This window comes from Macrobrachium rosenbergii, chromosome 25 (assembly GCF_040412425.1).
Source record: "Macrobrachium rosenbergii isolate ZJJX-2024 chromosome 25, ASM4041242v1, whole genome shotgun sequence".
NCBI classification, from domain to species: domain Eukaryota; kingdom Metazoa; phylum Arthropoda; class Malacostraca; order Decapoda; family Palaemonidae; genus Macrobrachium; species Macrobrachium rosenbergii.
In genome coordinates, this window is record NC_089765.1 from 21,141,544 (window position 1) to 21,166,543 (window position 25,000).

At 33.9% G+C, this 25,000-nt stretch overlaps 1 protein-coding gene and 1 long non-coding RNA gene across 3 annotated transcripts in view; one reads left to right on the forward strand and one right to left on the reverse strand.

The window, feature by feature from the left end:
• LOC136852439 (alkaline phosphatase-like) overlaps positions 1-20,295 on the reverse strand; it is a 52,823-nt gene extending 32,528 nt beyond the window's left edge. Inside the window, exon 1 of the mRNA XM_067127067.1 lies at positions 17,954-20,295. Coding sequence (XP_066983168.1) covers positions 17,954-18,176 — 223 coding nt within the window. The 5' untranslated portion in view covers positions 18,177-20,295. The remainder of the gene's footprint in view (positions 1-17,953) is intronic.
• LOC136852440 (uncharacterized) overlaps positions 10,807-25,000 on the forward strand; it is a 134,522-nt gene continuing 120,328 nt past the window's right edge. The window contains exons 1-2 of one of the 2 annotated variants that reach the window (XR_010857140.1): positions 10,807-11,525; positions 11,840-12,309. This is a non-coding gene — a long non-coding RNA (uncharacterized lncRNA). The remainder of the gene's footprint in view (positions 11,526-11,839; positions 12,310-25,000) is intronic. The other variant, XR_010857139.1, reaches the window with a different exon arrangement.

Sequence of the window (25,000 nt, forward strand, 5' to 3'; positions counted from 1 at the left end):
TATCAAATCAGATTGATCTATTGTTATACTTGCCTGGTGACACATCTCCTTTGGATAGAGAGAGAGAGAGAGAGAGAGAGAGAGAGAGAGAGAGAGAGAGAGAGAGAGAGAGAGAGAGAGAGCTAAAAATAGGATTACTCAACCAAAGGTTTGACTCATTACAGCGACTAGAGTTTAGGTTTTAGGAGAGACTGGAATATAATCAAACTTGGAGAGAAATTTGCAATACATTCCTACGAAGTTGATTTAGGCATGTGCCCACTGGAGGCGTTATAGTTTTACAACTTTTTTTTTAATATAAACTTGAAACTAGCACCTATTACGAGTAATAGAAAATTATTAAACTAAAAAAGTTAGGCCTCAAAATGAAATTATTTTAGATGCAAGCTCCATTCCATACCAACAGCAGGAAACTAAGACCCATTTTTTTTTAACAAAAATATACACACACTGGATTTTATTCATAGTAGCATTTTGCCTGTTTATGTAAATGCGATACAAGTTCCTGATTATAATAGAATTCGACTAATCGACCTCATTTTCATGGAAATTCCACGAGTAATGGTTTTCATCTGAAGCTTCATTTTTATTATATGTGATTTTATCTATATTTGCCTTGCACGGTGAAGTCAGTAACGATATAACTGCTACTGTTTTGCATTTAAATGAATGTTATAATTCTTGAAAAAACAACAAATTATGAGTCATTTCCTAAAATAATAAAAGAGAAATGTCTATAGATATGTTATTCCTTGAAATAAAATTTCATAGCAGAAACCAAAATTCAATTTCACTTATTGGATATCATCAAATTTACATAAATGTAGTAAGTTAATATATACTATACTTTAGACAGGAAAGGCTGAATTACAATAGATTACATAACTTAGTTTACTTGATTTATAATCTGAACTTAGATAGTCCCTTTGCTAAAGATTAAAAGTAAATAGTCCAGAATAACTTTGAACCAAAGCATAAACACTAGTTACCTGAGGTATTCCAAATATGCCTTTGAGGTGGTGTTAAGTATGGAAAGGTTTTGGAGGGCTATAGGCAGGTTATAGTGTCAAAAGATTATAAACTGATTGTTGTAATTCCACAGAATAACCAATTTTGAATATTACAATATAACGTTCATTGCCAGTCGCGAATTAGTTTTAACATTTATCAGTTAAGATTTAATGGATAAAATTTTAAATAAAACAAAATAAAAGGAATTTAATCTTAGAAAGGGAACAACCATTTGAAAGGAGAGAACATAAAAAAAATCTATAACTTTATAAAGAAAAAGATGCAAATAAGATTGCTTCGAGCTGTCTCGTTATATTAGTTTTATTGGAACGAAATGAAAATTCGGGAGGAAAAATTAGATTTTAATGATAAGAAACGTCTGAAAAAAAAGGAGCAGGAAGATGAATACGTAATTAAAGCAGTCTAGCATGAAGGATAATGGGAAAAAAATGAGAGTTAATTATGTAAATATTGCGAGGGATGAAAATAAATCTCGCAAATGAGAGAGGGTATAAATAACTAGTTTCAGGAAAGAATTATTTGTGATGTATAATGGAAAATCTTTTTTACGGGACATTTCCCAGAATCCAGATGTTTCTTTAATGAAGATGATATCGATAAACATGTTAAAAAGGAATCAGAGATTAATAATGGACAAGCGGACATGGTCTGAAGTTCCATTGATAAATAATGAATGCGCATTAAAAGCTTGAAACAAAGGAAAAAATAAAATGAAACAGATATGAGAATAAGGATTAATCGAGCTTAAAAGTACGCAAGGCTATTGGTTACCGAAAACAAACCGTATTGTTAAAAATGGGATGTTTTTTTGCGTACGCAAAATGCAAGGCCTTTAGATAAACAATATTCTCACAGGAAAGATAACAGATGAAAGACTTGAATAACTGAATATTGCTGTTTCATCAGAAAAGTAAAATGACAGAAATAATTGCATGCCATTGTACAAACAAAAGAAATATAAACAAAATAGGAGGTATCTTTCTTGCCCCCGAAAAATACATTGAAAGAAATCTAATTATTTGTAATTACTAATGGGATATAAGATAAGATAATCTTCAAAGAATGGTAGTTTCCGAAAAGCAAGTGGATTTTCAATATTTAGTTAAAGATATACATCAAAGAAAATTTGTTCATCAAAGAAGAAACATAAATATAAGAAATGTCTTTGTAAACGGATATTCTTCAGCATTTCATTTTAATTAACAGAATTCATTAGAATTATTTGTTTACTCTTAAATAAGATGAAGCAAACAAAAACAAATTATTATTCAGATAATATGCAATATATGAATGTGGATATGTATACACACATATATATAACACACACACACACACACACACACACATACACACACACATACACACACTATATATATATATATATATATATATATATATATATATATATATATATATATATATATATATATATATATATATATATATATATATATATATATATATATATATATATATATATATACATTGTATATATATATATATATATATATATATATATATATATATATATATATATATATATATATATATATATATATATATATATATATATCAACATCCAGATTCAGACAGGACCGGTCTAAAATCTTGAAAACCGTGAAAGTCTGGCCTGGAAAACATTTCACTTGCGTAACCTTGTCTCCCTGACACTGCTGTCAGGAAGGGTAGAAAAAAAAGCGTATTAAAAACGACGGGAAAAAAGAGTCCAGATAAATTGAATGCACTCCAACGCAATATCTATTACCCCGTGACTATCAAGTCTTGTTCGTTTGGGATTTATCGTCCTCAGAGAAGGATTTTGTTCACTTACGAATTTTTGGGGTTTGGACTTCCGTTTTCCTATTGAGCACAGTTTAAAAATGGCTAGGCTCGACGATACGGATTCAACGAAACAGCGTCAGTGAACTCATAAATGGGTTTTGAAATGGTTGCTAGAACGCAGATTTCTCTCTCGCTCTATCTCTCTCTCTCTCTCTCTCTCTCTCTCTCTCTCTCTCTCTCTCTCTCTCTCTCTCTGTGTGTGTGTGTGTACCGTCAGCAACTGTTGCTAGTTTATATAATGGTGACTAACCTCAATGAGCGAGACACGGGGCAATAATCTCTTTGAAAAAGATTTGTTTATAATTGTTTAGATAACAACTCCAGTGACCACCATCAGAAATATATATATATATATATATATATATATATATATATATATATATATATATATATATATATATATATATATATATATATATATATATATATATATATATATATATAAATATATATATATATATATATATATATATATATATATATATATATATATATATATATATATATATATATATATATATATATATATATATATATATACATACATATACATATACATATACATATATATATATATATGTGTGTGTATATCAGCGTTTTCCACGTGTATGTATGTACGTATAACATTCAGTACATTTAACCTAAAAATCCATATATATATAGCACATAACTACCTTTACATTTTAGAGGCTAGATTCAGGCCATTCATTTTCCACATGCTAACCTGCCCAAAGTTTTTTTATACCATGATGCGGATAAATACCGTTATGTAAAAGAAATATTGGGCATATGCTCTGTTATTCATAGATCTTTGCACTTTACTCCTATAAAAACGTCTTAAAACTAAAGTCTGAAATAGGAACCCGTTTTTAGGTATATTCACAAACAGGATTTTTAGAGATAGAGAATTAATTTTTCTCAAATACTCCACATTATTGATGTTGAAGCTGTGGGCTTTATTTTTCATATCTTAATATTGAAGTTATATTATATATATATATATATATATATATATATATATATATATATATATATATATATATATATATATATATATATATATATATATATATATATTTGCTGAAAGGACGAACTTTCTCCTAACCTTCCGGATTCTGGAGGTAGTTAAATAATTTTTCGTTTACGAACAGGAAATTCTGTCAAGTTCATTATAATGTCAAATATATGACTTCAGTCATTATGACGATTGCGTTTGGTAGTTTGAATTAGATATAATAATAATAATAATAATAATAATAATAATAATAATAATAATAATAATAATAATAATAATAATAATTAAATAAACAAACACACAGCAAATAAAACTGATAATATTAGATTTTAAAATAAGGTCATGTTATATTTTTCCTGGATTTTCTGTAATTTTGTGTTGTACGTGTGCCATTTGTCATTCCTGTAAATTAGTGAAGACTCTCTCTCTCTCTCTCTCTCTCTCTCTCTCTCTCTCTCTCTCTCTCTCTCTCTCTCTCTCTCTCTCTAACGAAGGTTCCCCTAGTAGATTATGACCAGCAATTCATGTTTGATTTTCATTTCGCCATAATGTGTTTGCATATCTTTTTCTCTTGATATTATTTGCCTTCCAATTTGCAGACATGGAAGTAGCCTTAGCACGTATGCATAAACGTAACTGTCATACGATAGAATAAAAAGTTCATGATTATTTTTCATGTATGTTTTTCGATCATGAAGAGCGAAGCTTGTATTTCCTTTACTCGAGTTGCTTTCTGAACTCTGAATTCCATATTCACGAGCATTTAAAAAACGGAATGCATTTTTCTGCAAAATACTGCTTCTAGTATCCCTTGCTTATTTTCCGGCAGAACCGTGGGACATTTATCTTGTAGAAAAAGACTGAACAATATTGTTGTTTCATTTTCCCGACATATGTAACCAGAATTTTAGACTTTCTCTTGATGATATCCTAAAAGATGGTATTCCAAGGAGTTTAAGTATAGAGAGAAGAAAATTAATCGTGTAGTTTATTCATTACTCATAAATTAATATTTTCATGTGATATTGTACGTAGTTATATATTCACTTACCCCTTTATCTATCTTTATTTTTTCATATATGAGCAATCAATTTTCTTGAATATTTAAGGCGTTTTAACAAGAATTGTATCGATTAGAATGAAAAAAATTACTGGTTACCATATTTTAGGTTAAATCGCTGTTTTTACCAAGCAGAATTTTAGGAAACTAATGGCAATGCTTTATACTGTGATGGTTCATGGAAATTTTTTAACTTTTGACCTATACATTTTGAATACGGCCGTGCATTAGCTTTTCAGTGGCCTGATAGGTATCTTTGAAGCTTTTTATCATACCAGGCTTTTGTCTCTTCTTTATTACAATTTCTTTACCATTATACATACATATATACATATATATATATATATATATATATATATATATATATATATATATATATATATATATATATTATATCTGTGTGTGTGTTGTGTGTGTGTGATATATATATATATATATATATATATATATATATATATATATATATATATATATATATATATATATATATATATATATATATATAATATCATGTAATAGTTTTAATTTCTTATGAGACAATATTTTGAAAAAAAATGTTGAACATATAAAATATCGAACAAATGCATACATTTAAAATGAGAAATGTAGGAATGATGTGTCATAAGGACCAATTCGAAAAGTACACGTGACGTAAAAGTAAATGATGAAATCATGAATCCACGGTAAAAAGCTTTATAATATTTAATCAAACGAACATTCGAAAAATAAATCTCAAAGAACCAAAACTCTATTTCGCTGTAAGCCAATTTCATTTTAATCCTGGGGCTTTGATGGTCTTCAGTTCCGTTGATCATCCGTAAACCGAACACCCACTCCACAAATGGCCGTTATGGTGAATGAATACGGATATATATGTTTTTTCGTGATGAATAATGAGAATAATCAACACCATGCAGTTCCCCTTAGCAGGGAGTGGCTTCAGAAAAAGGGAACAAAGAGTCAATGCCAAATTCATGACTTGATTCCTGAATTTCAGCAGATAGTAAAGCCTCATGTATTGTATGTGTCATTTCCCTTCTATCTTGCAAGTACTCTTAGGCTTCTTCTTATTAAGGTTTTCCTTTCCATTCCCTCTTTCGTAGCATCTATCAAGCACTTTCTAGGTATCTCACGCCCCCACATTCTCCCATCTTAACACTTTCGAACCTCTCTCTCTCTCTCTCTCTCTCTCTCTCTCTCTCTCTCTCTCTCTCTCTCTCTCTCTCTCTTCCCTAACCAATGGTCCTGTATTTTCTTTTTCCATGACCAACCTGTCTGAAAACAATCTGATCAAACCGTTCGCCCACGCTAACCATTTTACCACTTTTCCCTGTTTCCTTATTTCTCACCCTTTCATTTCTTCTCAGACCACGTACATTTCAACCCATGGCCTTCAAAATGTTTTAATTTAATTTCAGTTCAACATACACCACTTCACATCCATAAGGGAGAGCTGGCTAAACTAACTTCGTCAGACAGCCATACCTTAACTCCCATAGGCACTCGGAGTCATTTCCAAATCTAACAAACGACCGGTAATTATAAGGTACTGACGTGTAACTTAAGATAGAGAGTTGTCTAGTAAACAGTTGTGGACCCCTTGGAGTTGGACGACAACTCTAAAATGGCAGATAAGTCCTTCCTGTTTTTCATCCAGAATAAATGTATCACACAGAAAACTCCATTCTCCCCTCTGAGTTATGCTTAAAAAGAGAATATTAATACCATACTAATTTGCGTATTATCATTTCATTTTACGTTTTATTATAGTTGATTTGCATGACACTGCCAAATTCAGGTGACACTATTTCAATGAATACTGATTTATTGAATTTTCATTCGTTTTCTTATCGTTTTCTTTTGTTTCTTGGGAGATGCCAAATAATAACATAAGGTGCAAGAGGACCCACCCCTCCCTAAGCCTCGCAATATGCGAGTGAGAAAGTAAATGAAGCCATTTTTGTTTCCCCCGACAATGGCCTCGAAGTAGAAGAAATTGTTCGCGTTTTTCCTGGAAAATCTTCAGCCTCACGAACGGAGGCACCACCGCACGGAAATTGTATGGACTTTAACCATTTTCTCTTGATATTTTGTTCTGTATATTTCATTGTTAAACCTGCCATTCTCTCGCGTTATTTAATTTAGCAGCATAAATATGCTAACGTGGTTTTAAGGGCCTGCGAGAATAGCGTTTTATAAGCTGTGGGGTAAAACAGATTCTAGGCAGTAATACCATTAAAAAAATTTGGAAGCTTTGTGGAGACTTTCCGTGCTGACAGCTTAAAATTTGAAGACTGATTAGCATATTTGTTTTCAGAATACGATATAGTCTTTTTATTTACTCAACTTTAAATTTCTACCGTATTTTTATTTTGCGTTTTGAAACATTCCACTACATATCACCTATGCAGCTGTAAAATGACACGGAAACGGGATACAGAAATATATCGCAAAGCAATTTCCCGATGGAGAACCGTAAAATAATTTCTCTCGACCTTTTATTGCAATAGCTGTTGAAAAAAAACATTAAAGTATATAATTATTTTTTTGGAATGTAGTTAGTAGCCATATCTACTTTATTTTACGTAGGCTACAGCATTTTATGATCTACTAATTACCAGGTACCAAAGTCGCTACCTGGGACAAAAAGCCATATGGGTTTTAGATGCGTATATCCATATTTTTTTATGCTGATATTATGAATACTGGACTGCAAGGATACACACACACACACACACACACACACACACACACACACACACACACACACATATATATATATATATATATATATATATATATATATATATATATATATATATATATACATATATACATACACACATATTTATATATATAAATATATATTCACATGCAAAGTATTGTAGTGAAAATTGCATGCAAACATGAAAAAGTAAAAATTGAAAATTTGTATTGTGCTGAATACTAAAAATGAATAAACAAACAAATAAAATAAGATAAATAGATAGATAAATAAAAACCTTTTTTATCATAATCCTCAATATCATCGCCTACATTTTATATGGTATACACACCTCATTTTGACATTTGAATTTAAGGTGGATTTGTTCCAGTGGTCCTGCTTCCCCACTGAACGTTTTGGAAAACGATGTATAAACAGTCGATTGGAGAACCTCTCTCTCTCTCTCTCTCTCTCTCTCTCTCTCTCTCTCTCTCACACACACACACACACACAACGTGGGTGTACGAAAAAAAGTAGGAAAGTGCAAAGCTCGAACTAAATAAACTTATGAATGGGAAATCTCTCTCTCTCTCTCTCTCTCTCTCTCTCTCTCTCTCTCTCTCTCTCTCTCTCTCTCTCTCTCTCTCTCTGTCATAAAATTAGTATTTATGAAGCCAGATGATTTACAATCAATCAACTAATCACTCGACCTCATGCAGACTTTCAGAATTAGCAGTGATCATTATAAATAATTGGCTGTGATGTGAGTTATCGTTTGTTTTGGGTCATATTTTGCATTTCCGTCAGTGATGTTACTGCCACTAATTATCTTTTTTTTTTTTTTGGCACTGGTCTAGTGGCAGTATCTAATCATCTTGATCTTGTTTGGCTCTTCCTCTTAAAGTGCCGTTATTTATGCTGATCATCTTAAAGGTACTGTGGTTTAGCTTCCCCAGTCAACACTTTCCCGAAAAATTTACATTTTATCTTTTTACATAATCTAACATACATTATACGCCTCTAATGAAGTAAGCGTATAATGATGCTAATGCAGAAGATTGATTTTACATCATCATTTAAAAAAAGTACTGCAGTTCTAAGTTATCAAGTCACTTTTCTGAAAAATTTACGGTTTGTCTTCTTACATTTTCTAACATATATTATACGACTCTAGTGGAGTCAGTGCATAATGCTACTAATACCGAAGACTGACTTTACATCAGAGTAAATGCATAATAGTGCAGGGACAGAGAAACGGGACAGGTGTACGAATTTACAAACAGCTGTTACTGGCCACAATATATGCTGATAGAATGTTATTGTGAAGATTTGGAAAATATTATCTTTTGGAGCTTGTGAACGAAATGGATTAAATCCTCCTAGGTGATATGAGATGGCATATTGCAAAGTGATGGACAAAAAAATTATATTATTTCACCCATGGAATATCAAATCACACAAAATATTAATTTATAAGACAAAAATATTAATTTATAGGACGAAAGGGCATAAGGTGAAAAATGCTATTTTCTTATTATACAAATAAAATAGTAATAGGATTAAATCTTCTTGGGTAATATATGATAAATTTCGGATTGTTGTATAAAAAAAAAATAATATTACCTCACCATGTAATATCAAATCACATGCATATTCATTCTACGAAAACAGTGCGTCAGGTGAAAAATAACATTTTCACACTTGACAAATAAACCAGCAATAAATAGGTAAATTCTTTGTCATATATAAACACTACGATAAATATTAATGCATCCACCTTTTTATCCAAAAACCAGAAAGATAAAAATTCATCGAGTAAAGCCCCCTCCCACACCAAAAAAAAAAAAAAAAAAAGGAAAACAAACGTTACAGAATCGACACATTCAATTGAACGGAAACTGCACACGGAATTATTCGAGGAGAGTTAAATAAATTTGTCCTAGGGAGGAAAGTGTGATAATGAATAATTAGTCCATTTATATATGCGATCTAAGTTAGAGAGATAAATACATAATGTGATGGAGTATGCATTATTCATCGCTCCCAGTACAAAGAGTTATGGCTGCATAATGAATGCGCTGATTTAATGAGTTGCTTAAATAATCCTGGATTTATTCTGACGATAAATGCGGAAATTATGCACGAGGTGACGTGACATTTTCAAACGATTCGGGTTCGACACGACACAAAGAATGGTGCGGAATAATATGGAATATGTTTTGTATAGTAAGCAGATCTAGCGCGATATACGTGCTATGTGTTATAATACTGATATATAGTAATGATGTGGAATAGAATATATGGTAGCTTCTTGTATCTTTCTATCTATCTATCTATCTATCTATCTATCTATCTATCTATCTATCTATCTATCTATCTATCTATATATATATATATATATATATATATATATATATATATATATATATATATATATGTGTGTGTGTGTGTGTGTGTGTGTGTGTGTGTGTTCAATAACTTATTTGTAAGTAATTCACTGCATAAGTCACACAATTATTATAGGCTTCAAAATGAATCTTATGAAAGGTTCTGCCTCATGCTGATAATATGTATATGTATATATATATATATATATATATATATATATATATATATATATATATATATATATATATATATATATATATATATATATATATATGTGTGTGTGTGTGTGTGTGTGTGTGTGTGTGTGTGTGTGTGTGTGTAACTGACTTCTCCACACCATGTTTTTCAGCAAAAACTGAGCAAGCTGGTGATGCTCAGCTCAATATTTCAAAGCACACTGAATAAATAATATGACCTCTGTCTTGCACAGAGTTGCATTTTTTAGACCTTGGGGCACATGTTGTCATGTGGTTCAAGGTCTAAAAAATAAAAACCGGCAGTAAAATAAATCTTACAGCTGACGTCTTTAATCCATGATACATTTTACATCGCAAACTTGCATACAGAATTATTGGTTCTTTTATATTGTCTGCTGTGTATCAAAAGACTACCACTCGCGAAGAAATAAGTTAGGAGTCTCAATTTTTAAAGTGTTAGCTTCTTTTCGGATTGTGTTGACATTTGCTTTATTATTCCTTTACTCCTTAACTATTCCTCCTTTAAATAGTATTTTATAAATAAATGATGAAAATTAAGAATATGTACATCATACCTGAAAGCATTCTTTAGGCCACGAACGTTTACTTTTAACGCGCGTGGAGAATACTGAGAGGGAAGGTGTATGTTATTGCCAGACGTATGAACATTTTTTTCTGCTTTCTTGCCTCTCAAGCAGTAAGAAATGGGGTAAAATGAGGCAAGTCATGTGATGTAATGTCTTGCCTGACCTGCTGAATGTATGATAATTATAACTTTTCCGAACAACCAAATTTATTTAATGTGTGTCTTCTTTTACGTACGATAATCTCCACCGGCAAGGCGGGAAGCTGCAATCGGAATAAACCTAGCAGTGCTCCGTTGCTAATTAGTGTGGCCGGTAATCCAGTTTTGCCCCTCCCAACTTACACTCGGTTTCTTAACGTGAAATTGGACTGTCTTGTGCACATAATATCCTTATGCTTCGTATTAGTGCACGTAAAAGGTTTACTGCAAGCTAAACGAGTACACGCAGCTCTAGTTAAAGCAAAACGAGGGCGGCAAGAGCAAGGAGGAACACGTTTTGCACCACCGGAGAGAAACTCACGTGACTTGCTATCAGAAATCTTGAATTTATTTTGCAAGGAACCGAAGACAAAGCGAACTGATGCAGCTGTGTAAATTGGTAACGATAAGTTTTGAAATCAATGAAAGACAAGCGGGTGCTAGGCCTATGAAGTGTACTGTTTGTGCGTTGCAGCAGAGTTGCTCCTGACTGCAGCTATCTGGTAAGTAGGTCTAATGTTTTTATACGATGATTAAATGTCTTACTTCGAATAAGTTTGCCTGATACAAGGAAATGTGTATATTTTATGTTAAAGTGAAAATGAATCACGTTATTGGTAACTTTATTCACGGAAAGGATGCAATGTAATGAAGTACTCTCTCTTTTTTGTTTGTTTAGTTTGTTTAGTAGTTTACCAGCAATGGGGGAAAAAGGGGGCACTTCATGTGATGTGATATCTTGCCTGACCTGTTGAATGTATGAGAATCATAACTTTTCCAATCAGTCAATTTTCTTTACCATTTGTCTTCTTTCCAGTACGATAAGCTCTACCGGCAAGGAAAGGAAACTGTAATCGGCATCGGCCTAGGCCTAGCAGTACTCCGTTGCAGCTGGTGTGTGATCTGCAACACCTTTGCTCCTCCCAGCTCACACTCGGTTCCTTAAAGTGATGTTGTGCTTTTCATGAATATTTTATCGTCCTGCTTCGTCTTAGTGCACGTTCAAGGTTTCTGCAAGCGTAGCGAGTACTCGCAGCACCAGAGAAAGCAACAAGAGACCGCCAAGAACAAGAATAAACACCTTTTGCATCACCGCAGAGAAACTCACGTGACTTGCTAGCAGAAATCTGAGCTGTTTCGAACAATGAACTGATGTAAAAGCGAACTGGTGCAGCTGTGTAAACTGATAATGAAAAGTTTTTAAGATCAATGGAAGTCAAGCAGGTGCTAGGCCCATGAGCTGTTTGTGTGCGTTGCAGCCGAGTTCCTCCTGACTGCCGCTTTCCGGTAAGTAGGCCTAATTTTTTTTTTTTACGTTTTTGAAATGTCTATGAGTTTGATTCAGTTAGGATGGCACAAGGAAATACATATTTTTATTAAGGAAACGTTGCAATGTAACGAAGTACTCGCGTTTTTTTTTTTTTTTTTTTTGTGGTTTACCCACCGGCTCATGCACACTTCGGCTTGTGATTAGGCCTATAACGAAGATCGGTACTTCACACAAGTAGGTTTTTAGAAATACTGAAATAAGCTATATGAGCAACACAAATACATTTTTGTTACACGCACACACACATAACGAATGAAATTGATACAGACAACTGCACGATTTTTAGGGCCTAACATTGGGAGAAGTTGTATGGACCAAGTAACTTTTATGAAACAGTTAGGCGGAAAACTTTACAGTAAAGGGTAGACCATACGCGACGTTAATGGACGTAATAAAATTATATGACGGGCCTGATAGAGATACAACAAGGAAGGAATTGAAGATTTATGGTACAGTAGGTAGTACAGAAGAGCAGCGAGTATCTTTTTATGGCAGAAGCGAAGCCTGTGTTACATCCGTTAAAGAGGAGAGTTTAGACCTACCTCTTTGGTGTGAATGTAGGTCTAGGACTGGGCGTTCCATATTTCCAAGGGAAGTTTAAATATTTATGGATAGTATGAAGGTGCAAAAGTATAGGGTAAGAAAATGGGTGAAAATAGTGTTGAATACTATTTTTTATACACGATATAATCTTGACTGGGGATAATGAACACTAGTATTAAAGTTAGAAAGTATCTGCAGCAGGAGAAAGCTGATTGATGATTGGTGTTGTAAATGTAAACGCGGAAGGTGGATAATGGGAAAATAGAAGCAGTTGCTTCGCATACATATATTAGTGAATAAATGTCATGAATAATAGTAGGATTACAATAGGTGAGTCAAAGAATAGATGGAAAGCAATGAAGGTTGTTGGATGTGTACTAAATTGGTCAAGAGAATCGTAGACCTAACTCTCATACTGAGGCATGGATATTGACTGCAAGTGAGAAAAACTAATGAAACTGCTAAAAAAATTTATTTTATTTTGAAGATTATCTGAATTAAGAGTAATTAAAGGGGAGAGACAAGTGTTTTGAAGCAGTTTTCTCACGTTGAAAAAAATGAAGAGATTATAGGGTTGAGTTAAGAGCCTAAAATTCAGAGGTGTTAAGAGGCAGGTGATAAGTTGAGTAGGTCGGGTGGGAGAGCTTGGTTACTGCTGGTGTATAGAGCAGTTTGGTATATTGTTGATGTATCTTTTGTAAAGATGACTGATGTAATTGATATTGTGGTAGTTTTTTGCTTATGGTTTCATCCATAATTAAGCAATTAAAATATGAATACAGGGTTACCATTGTCATTTTAGTAAGCCGCTTGATGTTTTGGAAAAGGTATTCTCTCTCTCTCTCTCTCTCTCTCTCTCTCTCTCTCTCTCTCTCTCTCTCTCTCTCTCTCTCTCTATATATATGTGTGTGTATATATATGAATGTATGAATGTACACACACACACACACACACGCACACACAAACAAACCAGCCCTAAAACACACAAACTCGTATTCTGGTCAGGGTAGGTGCACGTACCTTATAATTATTTTCCATTGGGGGTGTAAATTATTCGATATTAGTCGGTCATTTGTGGCTTATTATTTGGAAATATAAAAATATTAGCAACGTATTACTCTAGTATCATGATCTACTTGGGCTGATCTCGGGGCTAACTACAGAACCTGAATTCGAGAGGAAAATATTTGGCAGAATCGTTATTTTTAGCCACTCCTGCTAGCTGAATGCATAAATTCGGTATTAAACGTGCTCAGATTAGAGAATGGGATAAGTTTGTTTCTTGGTTAGGGATGGTGCACTTCTTATAACTGTTCCTTATGGCAATATGTTACTACCCGATCTTAGTAAATTCGATATCACTGGTTATTTTTGGTCGTGTTGCTTGAATCTAAAACTGTATTATTATTATTATTATTATTATTATTATTATTATTATTATTATTATTATTATTATTATTATTATTATTATTATTATTATTATTATTATTATTATTATTTATTATTCAGTATTATTATTAATTTTATTATTATTATTATTATTATTATTATTAAAAGATTAAATTTTAGGCACCGCGCTGAAAAAGTAGCACAAAATATTGGGCTGTAAACCCCAAGATCCAGCCATTTGGTGATTTTAAAGCAATTCGAGTAACGGATATGGTATTTTTTTTTTATTCATGAAATCCAGCTTCAGCAACGAATTAACCATCACTGGAGTCTGAGCAAGAGCTCCATCCCCCATTGTGAAAGTATTTATTTGCCAAAGGGGTTCAAAACAATTCAGTAGAAAGTTTCGCTGGTGCTGTTTGGGCTTTTTGTCAACGCGTCACCTACTCCTAGGTGCTGGTACTAAACACCGTATGGTAAAGGTAAAGTAGACGGCCGCACGATGATATCGTTTATTAATATAATTTGTCGACCACACAATACAGAAATGAGTGTATGTAATACTTTGATCCCCGAGGGGCTAGTACTCAACATGGCGTTCCAAGGAGCTTCCGCCGTGTTTAGTACTAGCACCTCGGAGTAGGTGACACGTAGATAACAAGCCAAAGTAGCACCGTTTAGTTTTATGTGTGCGTGAACGTAGAAGCTAATACTGCACTAAGTTTCCTGGCCTATTTATACAAGGGGATCATCTGTGTACATGAAAATTTACTATCATATATTTCTTTGAAGTTTTTCTCTTTTGTGACGAACAGTTCATAGATAAAAAAAAAAAGAAGAAGGCTAGGTAGGATTTTGAGTAACGCCATAGCTTTTATCAGTAGTAGTCCAATATAGTTTTCAATATATTTTTTCAATAGGTTTTCCCAGACAACTTTCTCAGAGTACAGGATATTGCATATTAGATCATTAAATTGGAATTTGTGCAGTAACTTGAGAAGACAAATATCCTAGGAGAGAGAGAGAGAGAGAGAGAGAGAGAGAGAGAGAGAGAGAGAGAGAGAGAGAGAGAGAGAGTTTTGCGTAGATAATGAACTGTAAAATATCAGCTGAACCTTGATTCCATCTAGTGTCAGAAAAAGGAACTAATCTATTCAACGCTGGTAAATCAGAAACTTTCCCATTTGATATGAAATTAAAAAATATATAATTTGCTCATTACATTTTATGAAATAGCATTACGTCCGAAAATAACTAAATGTTTTGTAATTCAGTTAATTTGGACTGTAAAAATCATTTCATCGTTATATTTTTATTTGCAACCGTCCACATTTTCATTTGCGGATATAAAACAGAATTTTTTCCTAGGAGAATAATCAGATTTATCATAGTTCCAAAATGTAATGAGTTTTTTTAACCAAAAAGGGCATCATATATATATATATATATATATATATATATATATATATATATATATATATATATATATATATATATATAATATATATATATATATATACATATAAATATATATATATATATATATTTATATATATTTACGAATGTCTTATTTATGAAAATAAAAATAAAACGAGAAGTATATACCATCATCAAAAAGTATAAATAAAGTCGAAGTCAAACGAAGGATTCATTGGGAGGAACAAATGAGGATCATCAACATGGATGACATGTGATCCAATATCCTCCAAAGGTCCTTCTTGTCCTGAGGAGTCGGAATAATATACAACTATATATAGAAGAATTAGGGACATGGTCTTTGATATTTTTTTAATGGAGTTATCAGAATGAAACATGTATGTCTTTTCCTTAAACCACTTATTTTTCAAGTTAAAAGTATTACATACATACATTTATTTAGTGTGTATGAATGTGTAACAAACCCCCTTATATAGGTGCATGTGTATGTCTGTGTGGTGGTGACTGTATGCATGAATGTATGCATGGATATGTATACATTCATGCATTCAGAGGTGTGTGTCTGTCTCTGTTTTCCTGTATGTTATGTCTATGTAAGTGTGGTTGTGGCTGTATGCATTAATGTATTCGTGTATATGTATACAGATATAGACAGAGTTATGTGTCTGTCTTTGTTTTCCTGTATGTTATGTCTATGTAAGTGTGGTTGTGGCTGCGTGCATGAATGTATGCATGGATAAGCATACAGATATAGCCAGAGTTGTGTGTCTGTCTCTGTTTTCCTGTGTGTCAATGTTTGTTTGTTCATATAGAAAGACAGTAAACATCCATATAACCCAGTAGTATATGTCAATGTCTGTTTGTTCATATACAAAGACGGTAGACATCCATATACCCCAATAGTATATGTCAATGGCTGTTTGTTCATATACAAAGACAGTAAACATCCATATACTCCAGTAGTATATGTCAATGTCTGTTTGTTCATTTACAAAGACAGTAAACATCCATATACTCCAGTAGTATATGTCAATGTCTGTTTGTTCATTTACAAAGACAGTAAACATCCATATACTCCAGTAGTATACGTCAATGTTTGTTTGTTCATTTACAAAGACAGTAAACATCCATAAACTCCTGTAGTATATGTCAATGTCTGTTTGTTCATTTACAAATTCAGTAAACATCCATATACTCCAGTAGTATATGTCAATGTCTGTTTGTTCATTTACAAAGACAGTAAACATCCATATACCCCAATAGTATATGTCAATGTCTGTTTGTTCATATACAAAGACAGATAACATCCACATACCCCAATAGTATATGTCAATGTCTGTTTGTTCATATACAAAGACAGATAACATCCACATACCCCAATAGTATATGTCAATGTCTGTTTGTTCATATACAAAGACGGTAGACATCCATATACCCCAATAGTATATGTCAATGGCTGTTTGTTCATATACAAAGACAGTAAACATCCATATACTCCAGTAGTATATGTCAATGTCTGTTTGTTCATTTACAAAGACAGTAAACATCCATATACTCCAGTAGTATATGTCAATGTCTGTTTGTTCATTTACAAAGACAGTAAACATCCATATACTCCTGTAGTATATGTCAATGTTTGTTTGTTCATTTACAAAGACAGTAAACATCCATAAACTCCCAGTAGTATATGTCAATGTCTGTTTGTTCATTTACAAATTCAGTAAACATCCATATACTCAGTAGTATATGTCAATGTCTGTTTGTTCATTTACAAAGACAGTAAACATCCATATACTCCTGTAGTATATGTCAATGTCTGTTTGTTCATTTACAAAGACAGATAACATCCACATACCCCAATAGTATATGTCAATGTCTGTTTGTTCATTTACAAAGACAGTAAACATCCATATACCCCAATAGTATATGTCAATGTCTGTTTGTTCATATACAAAGACAGATAACATCCACATACCCCAATAGTATATGTCAATGTCTGTTTGTTCATTTACAAAGACAGTAAACATCCATATACCCCAATAGTATATGTCAATGTCTGTTTGTTCATATACAAAGACAGATAACATCCACATACCCCAATAGTATATGTCAATGTCTGTTTGCTCATATACAAAGACAGCAAACATCCATATACCCCAATAGTATATATCAATGTCTGTTTGTTCATATACAAAGATAGATAACATCTATATACTCCGTTGTATATCTCACCTTCTTCCTCCTTTGCTGAGACGAGGGTCTGTGGCAGGAAGACAACAATCTCCACCATCACCATTATGATGATGATCTTCTTCACAATCGCCATCAGGCCGTTTCCTGACTCGTGGCTTGTGGAACCAGCAGCGGGGAACCCAATGATCCCACTGTTAGGGCCAGAGTGCGCAGCAGTAGTGGAAGCACTCGACATCTTCATTTTTTTCATCTTGATTTTCATTTTGTTAATGCAGCCGAAAGATTCTTTTTCACTTGTTGATTCCGGATAAAGAGTATGAATTATGCATGCAGCTCTCTCTCTCTCTCTCTTTCTTTCTTTCTCTCTTTCTACTACCCTTTCTTTCTATCTCCTGTTTCTGCGATGAGGAGAGAGGTACGTAAACTCCTTGATTGCACCAAGGATTAGCAGGGTCCTTCGTTGATTAGATTAACGTCGGTCAAGGCAGTTATCGCGGACTGTTACTGATTGTGAGACGACTAAAGGCTAACTTTTGTAAAAGCAGTAGTGTTCCCATCATTTCTGGTTAGGTCGTCCCAAGAAGATCCATTACACGGGTTACTGGTAAATATTACATTACCAGTGTAAAAGTGCTTCTGATCCTACTAAAATACATCACAGTGAGTGGAGTCTCCTTTTTTCTTTTCAATGCTGAATTTCATTGCAGGCTTGGGTCTTAATACCACTTGCATTTGTAGGTCATGTAATCATTGTCTGCTGCTTTTTCTCTAATCCTGTATTTTTGTTATTTTCAGTTAATCTGTGTACTTAATTTATCCCCCCCAAAAGTCGGAAAAGCAGAACGAGAAGGGGGAAAGTCTTTCAATGGGAGAAGGGGGGCGGGGTTAAGATGTCCAGTGAGGTGATGTCTCTCTTGAGGAAAAATATTACCAGGAATTCTCTAGTGAAATTTTTAAAGAATATTCATTCTGAAAGTTTCTAAAATTCCTTTTTGACAGGTATTGTCTGTTGGCAAAGAGTTTCCTAATTCATATATCTAATACCAGTAACCATTTTGTGCTTCTGTACCAAAAAATAATAGTTTCCTTAAAGCAGTCAGACCCTTGTAATATTATCTAGAAGAGATATTAAATTTCATATAAGTTACCTCCACCAAACCAATAAAAAAAAGATAACACCCACAGCCATTTACTGAGGAGCAAAGTAACTATAAATTCACCCCCCTTCTTTTTTTAATCTAGTCTCACGTGATCCAATTACTCCCTTGTTTTCCTAATGCTCATTTTATAGCTCTCGATCTAAAAGGTGCACTCAGGTTAGTGTGTGCTTATCCCACTAACTTCCTCGCGCTCAAAATAGATGCTGTAATCACTGATTATCTCTTTCCTGTTTACCTAATTAAAAGATAATCTTTAGTTTTTTATTTGTTATGTTTTCTCTGTCAAATGTACATCATTTCCCTCTTGGTAGAATTTTAAAAAAATTTTATGATATATAAGTAAGGAAGTCACGTAATGTAGTTTGAATACGAGTTTATTCTAATAAATTTCTGCCATGATGTTATCAAGTGGTTAATTACACCAAAGGTAAAAAGTTACCTGTACCGAGCAGTTGTTCACTATAACACGGGTCGCAGAGGCTTATGGGAATGTTTCACTAGACGTCTTGAATGCACTCGGACCTTTTACTATCATCTGCCATAAATATTCGGTGAATATTTTATAAACTGAGTATATTGTCTTTCAATCAGTTGGAAGACTAACTTTTTAATTGTTTTCTTTTTATTTTTGATTGTTGGGTCATTGCCAGATTTTCATAGTTTTCCTTCAAGAAAAGCCAAAGACAAGAACTGCAAATAAAATCATACTATTTTTTCGTCTATTTCACAATAAAAAAAGTAACTAAGCTTGCCTGTCAAGCTATTGCAGCGATCCGCTCCAATCTCTGTTCGTTGTTAAGTGATTTCAGTAAATCTCTATTGTTTCTTCTTTCCTTTTTTCCCCACCAGTCGAAAGTCTCAATAACTTTCCAAGGAGAAAAATACCGTAGGCAGTATCATTTAAATAAATAAAAAACCTTCACGATTTCCTTAAGCTTTATTTCGCATCAGACTTTTTTTTTTCAAATAAAATTCAACAACTTTCGAGATAAGCTAAGCTCTCGTCGGTGACTATTAGTCATAGCATCACCGGGAACTATATATAAACAACAACATCGACCACATACACATACACACTCCGTTCGACGTCCGAATATGCAAGGAGATGCTGCGAAAGTCGAGTGGGATTAGGGGAAGGCGAGCGATGATGCACACCGGGCCGCGAGAGCGAATAGATCAACACAGTCTCTCACTGCGAGAGCCGAAAGCCAACTGAGAGAGGCTGACTGAACTGACTGCCATCGAGCTACACAGCAGCAGCAGCAGCAGCAGCAGAAGCAGCAGCAGCTTAGACATGGGGGGATGTGCGTGTGTCTGCCTCATCACGGCTCTGCTGAAATGGATGGAGACGTCATCCTTCGTTCTCCATCGTAAGATTTTTTTTCCCCTTCAAATCAGATGCTTTTGAATAACCCAAGGATAACCCCACGCTTCTTGTACATTATTGAAATGACCAAGCTTCGAAATCGTTTGAAACGACAAAAGGCGAAGATTGTTTGAATATTCTTTAATTCATCAGTTACTTTTTCATGATGGAAATTCACATCTTCGACGAGGGGTCCCAACGCGGACAGTAATTGCTTTACGGGAATCCAGGAAGCTCATCCCTGATCAAGAAAAGCAGCTTGACCGTGGTTCAAAGAATAATGTTTGGATGTATGAGCAAGTGTTCATTAGATAGAGTAGGTTCCGTGTGATATTTTTTGCACTTGAAAGGGAGAAAAAATTGAGCTAGTTAATCTACTGAGAGAGAGAGAGAGAGAGAGAGAGAGAGAGAGAGAGAGAGAGAGAGAGAGAGAGAGAGAGAGAGAGAGAGAGAGAGTAAAGTAAGGAGTTATATTTAAAAATTCTGAAGGAAATTAAAACAGAAATTTATCATACTTAATTATCGCGTCTTAACCTTCTTTCCTCAATTATCACTACTTTAGGAAGCTTCCTTCGGCCCCTTCCTTACCCCCTGCCTACTGGTCAGTTAAGTACCCGCCGTTCTAGAGAAGGTAAGAGTAGGATGCATTCTTGTGATAGGCCTTGAGGCATCTCCTTTATGATGTGCTTTGTAAATGACACAGATTAGACATAGACCTCATATTTTTTCTGACTGCTTATCTTGTGGCATTTTGCATTGTAGATCATACTTGTTTGTGCAATGCATTGTTTTTTGTTTAATTTTTAAAATTAAAATGTTTTGAATAAGATGGAGAGATGTAAGAACTGCAGCGACAATTTTAGTACTGCTTTTGATGAATATTACATAAAACTGAACGGAAAACCTATAGTTTTTTGTATGAAATTTTACTTCATATTTAGTCTTACCCAGCTTCCACATTTTTTGGGGGCCATGAAGCCTGTCTTGACATGCCTTGAAAATTCATTTCAATACACATCAAGACTGTGTAAAATCTTTATCATCATTATCACCTTCCTGAACAATACCAAGGACATCTGTGAAATCTCATCACTGTGTCTTTATTGCTCATTTACGTCCACAAATCCTCATTTATCTCAAGCTTCTCATCTTTCTCATCCAAGTAGGAACCGTAAGCGGGGGAGGGGATTATCGTCAGTGTAGCTCTTGCGGTGCACTGCAAACATTACTTGAGGTTCTTTGCAGCATCCCTTCGGCTCCTAGCTGCAACCCCTTTCATGCCTTTTACTATACCTCTGTTCATATTCTCTTTCTTCCATCTTACTTTCCACACTCTCCTGACAATTGATTCATAGTGCAATTGCGAGGCTTTCCTCCTGTTACGCCTTTCAAACCTTTTTACTATCAATTTCCGTTTCGGCGCTGAATGACCTTATAGGTCCCAGCGCTTGGCCTCTGGCCTAAATTCTATATTCTCTTCCATTCTATTCTTATCCAAATGGGTACGGATCTTCCAACCCTTCTGGTACCCTGGAAATCTAAATGACATTATCACGTACTATTATCCAGGTTTGGGGAGATGTGATTGATTTTGCAGTGAATTATCTGTTGTTACAAAACGGGGTGGGTAGAGGGATATGTCAATCTCACCTTCATCACTAATTTATCTATAATGAGAATTTTTTGAATTTTTATTGCGCTATAATTGCCATTATCCTGCCATCTAATTCCTCGCAGGCTATTCTGTCTAATCCTTTATTAAAATATAAAAAAAAAAGCTTTTAGCCATAGTTTCATTGTCATACGACGATTCATATTCGTGCGGCTATATGGATTGTATAGAAATATAAGATTTATTTTCGTTTATCAAAGGGGATAACTAAACTACTTGATAACACTATAGTAGAAATTCTTTTGCGATTAAGAGCGAGTCCAGTCAGCGTTCTGGGAAAAACAACACGAACCATAACACATTGGGCAGACAAGCACAGCAAAACAAGACCGAGCCACTGGGAGAATTATAACGTTTATCAGCAATGAAGCAATTACACCAGCCAGTCCGAACTAAATCCTGAACTGGGAATACGCGGCGTACACGCGACGTTTACTGCGACAGGAAGTGGTGGCCCTGATTACACAAGACAAGTAGTTACAGAGGATCGTTTGATGTCTCATATCTCTCCCCCAGACGTTGCACTAAGCATAAAGAGCAACTGGTGCTCCAGATTCTCTTAGAATTTGCTCGCTTTCAGGTTCCCCTTTGATGGGTCGTATACCTCCCGGTTTCATGTAGACTTTATTTGGCGCAGTCCATAGACGGAGGTTCGGAGGTCGAGGTAAACATGTGGGTGTTCTGATGGCCTTCGGAAGGTTAGAATAGGTAGCCAGCTTTACAGAATAATGCTGAAATGTTATATACTGAGGCATAGCTTTAGTCTGTCTGAAATTGGATGAATTATTATTAACACTCCAAACATTACTACTAACGTACGTGCACAGATATAATTTATATATATATATATATATATATATATATATATATATATATATATATATATATATATATATATATATATATATATATATATATATATATATATATATGTGTGTGTGTGTGTGTGTGTGTGTGTGTGTGTGTGTGTGTGTATGTATGTATGTATGTATACATACATATGTGTGTATGAAAGTAGATTTGAAACCCTACTTCAATTCAAGTATGACGAAATCTCAAATACTCATAGAAAATACTGAACAGTCCAAGTGAAAAAAAAGGGAAGGTCATAAACACGAAATTGTATATTTTGTTGAATGCTGTAAATGAAGACGAATTTGCCAAGGGACGAGTAGATAGAGTAGGTAGCCAGGTTACAGATAGTTTAAGAGAAGAAATAGACAGGATTAAGGGTAAAGTAAATCTGAATAGTACCAAACTGAGTTAAAGTGTCAGACAACTAATGAATGAGCGCTGGGGAGAGGAAAATTTAGTTACTGTGTTGAAGTGGGGAGGGATATTTATTTAACTGGGATTATTCGACAAGGAATGGAAAGGGATTATTTATCTCAAGAGGGAGTTTAGACATTTGTTAGAGAGGCGAATTAAAACTGGAGATCATATCACAAAAAAAAGTCAGTGGAACCATAACAGAACTTTAGTGTTGATACAGCCATAAATTGTATATTTAAAAACTATCAAGTTGAGAAATATGAATGCAAGTAATGCAGCCTAGAAGAGAGTGCAGTGATGCGTGATGATGATAGTAAATGATTGGCATATCAAGTAAGGTAACATAATTATCTGCATGAAATTAACAATGCGATATGAACAATGTTATGTATCAGCCAAGTTACTCAAGCATAGATGACAGGAGACTTTCCAGAGATTTCACAAATATGTTGTTATAATCGGCATGTTGATATTACAGAAAGAGTAAATTTCTAGTGGGAGTGAATTTTAGATGAATGAGCTTATTAATACTATGCAACTAAAAAGATGCAAAGGAACACCATTTATTAGTTAGAAGGCATATCAGTCTCACTAGGAAGGGAAATGTCCTATAACTTTACATGGGGTGAATGCACAAAGAAGGTAACTAGATTAGTTTTTATGAAATACAACCAAAATATCAGGAACATTTTATATCCAGTTTACCAAGAGTCCGGACTAGAAAGAACACATTCGCTGCAGATATCTCGATAAGTTTACGATAAGGCGAACACATTCTACAAGTTAGTCACTGAATCTCAGGAATCTAGTTTTAAGAAAGATAAATAAAAAAAAAAGCACACACACACACGTAACCTGACAGTAAATGTAAGCTCCCACCAAGAAATGAAAATTGTCAGCGAAGACAACGTCAGGAGGAGGAGGGAAAGTGATGTTTAGATATTCCTGCGGATCGGGAGAGAGCGGAGAAGGTTGGCCGGGAAGTTTTGCCATTAAGATAGTATCGTCGTCGATAACAGAAGATGAGAATATATATGTGCATTCCTTACGGCCATTGGGAAAGTACGACCTCAGTTTTAGAGAGGAAGTGTTGAGAAGAGCTCCAGTCGAGACGTATAGTATAAACGAAGGTCTGCTCAGTGCTCTTTCAAGTATTTGTTATTTACAGAATGGATAATATGAAAAGGTTAGATAGAATCTGCGATATGCCTAGTGGCTAAAAGATAGTGAGGAATACGAAAAGAAATGATCTTGGTGCAAATAAATTTCTTGTCGTTAAAACGTTCTCATCTAACCACTTTTGATCTTTGCATTTCTCGTATTTCATCAGTCTCTGTGAAATGACTTTTCAAGCTAGGATACATACACGCATATATATATATATATATATATATATATATATATATATATATATATATATATATATATATATATATATATATATATATATATATTTATATATATAATGTACATATACATATACTTGTATGTTTGTATGTATGTAACGTCATTTCTGTTGATTTTAGTTTGCAGTTGTATATTTCACTCTAACAGAGCGACTCTCCAGATTACCTTGTTTATAACTAACTCTGCCTACTTCTTCGAACATATTTTCA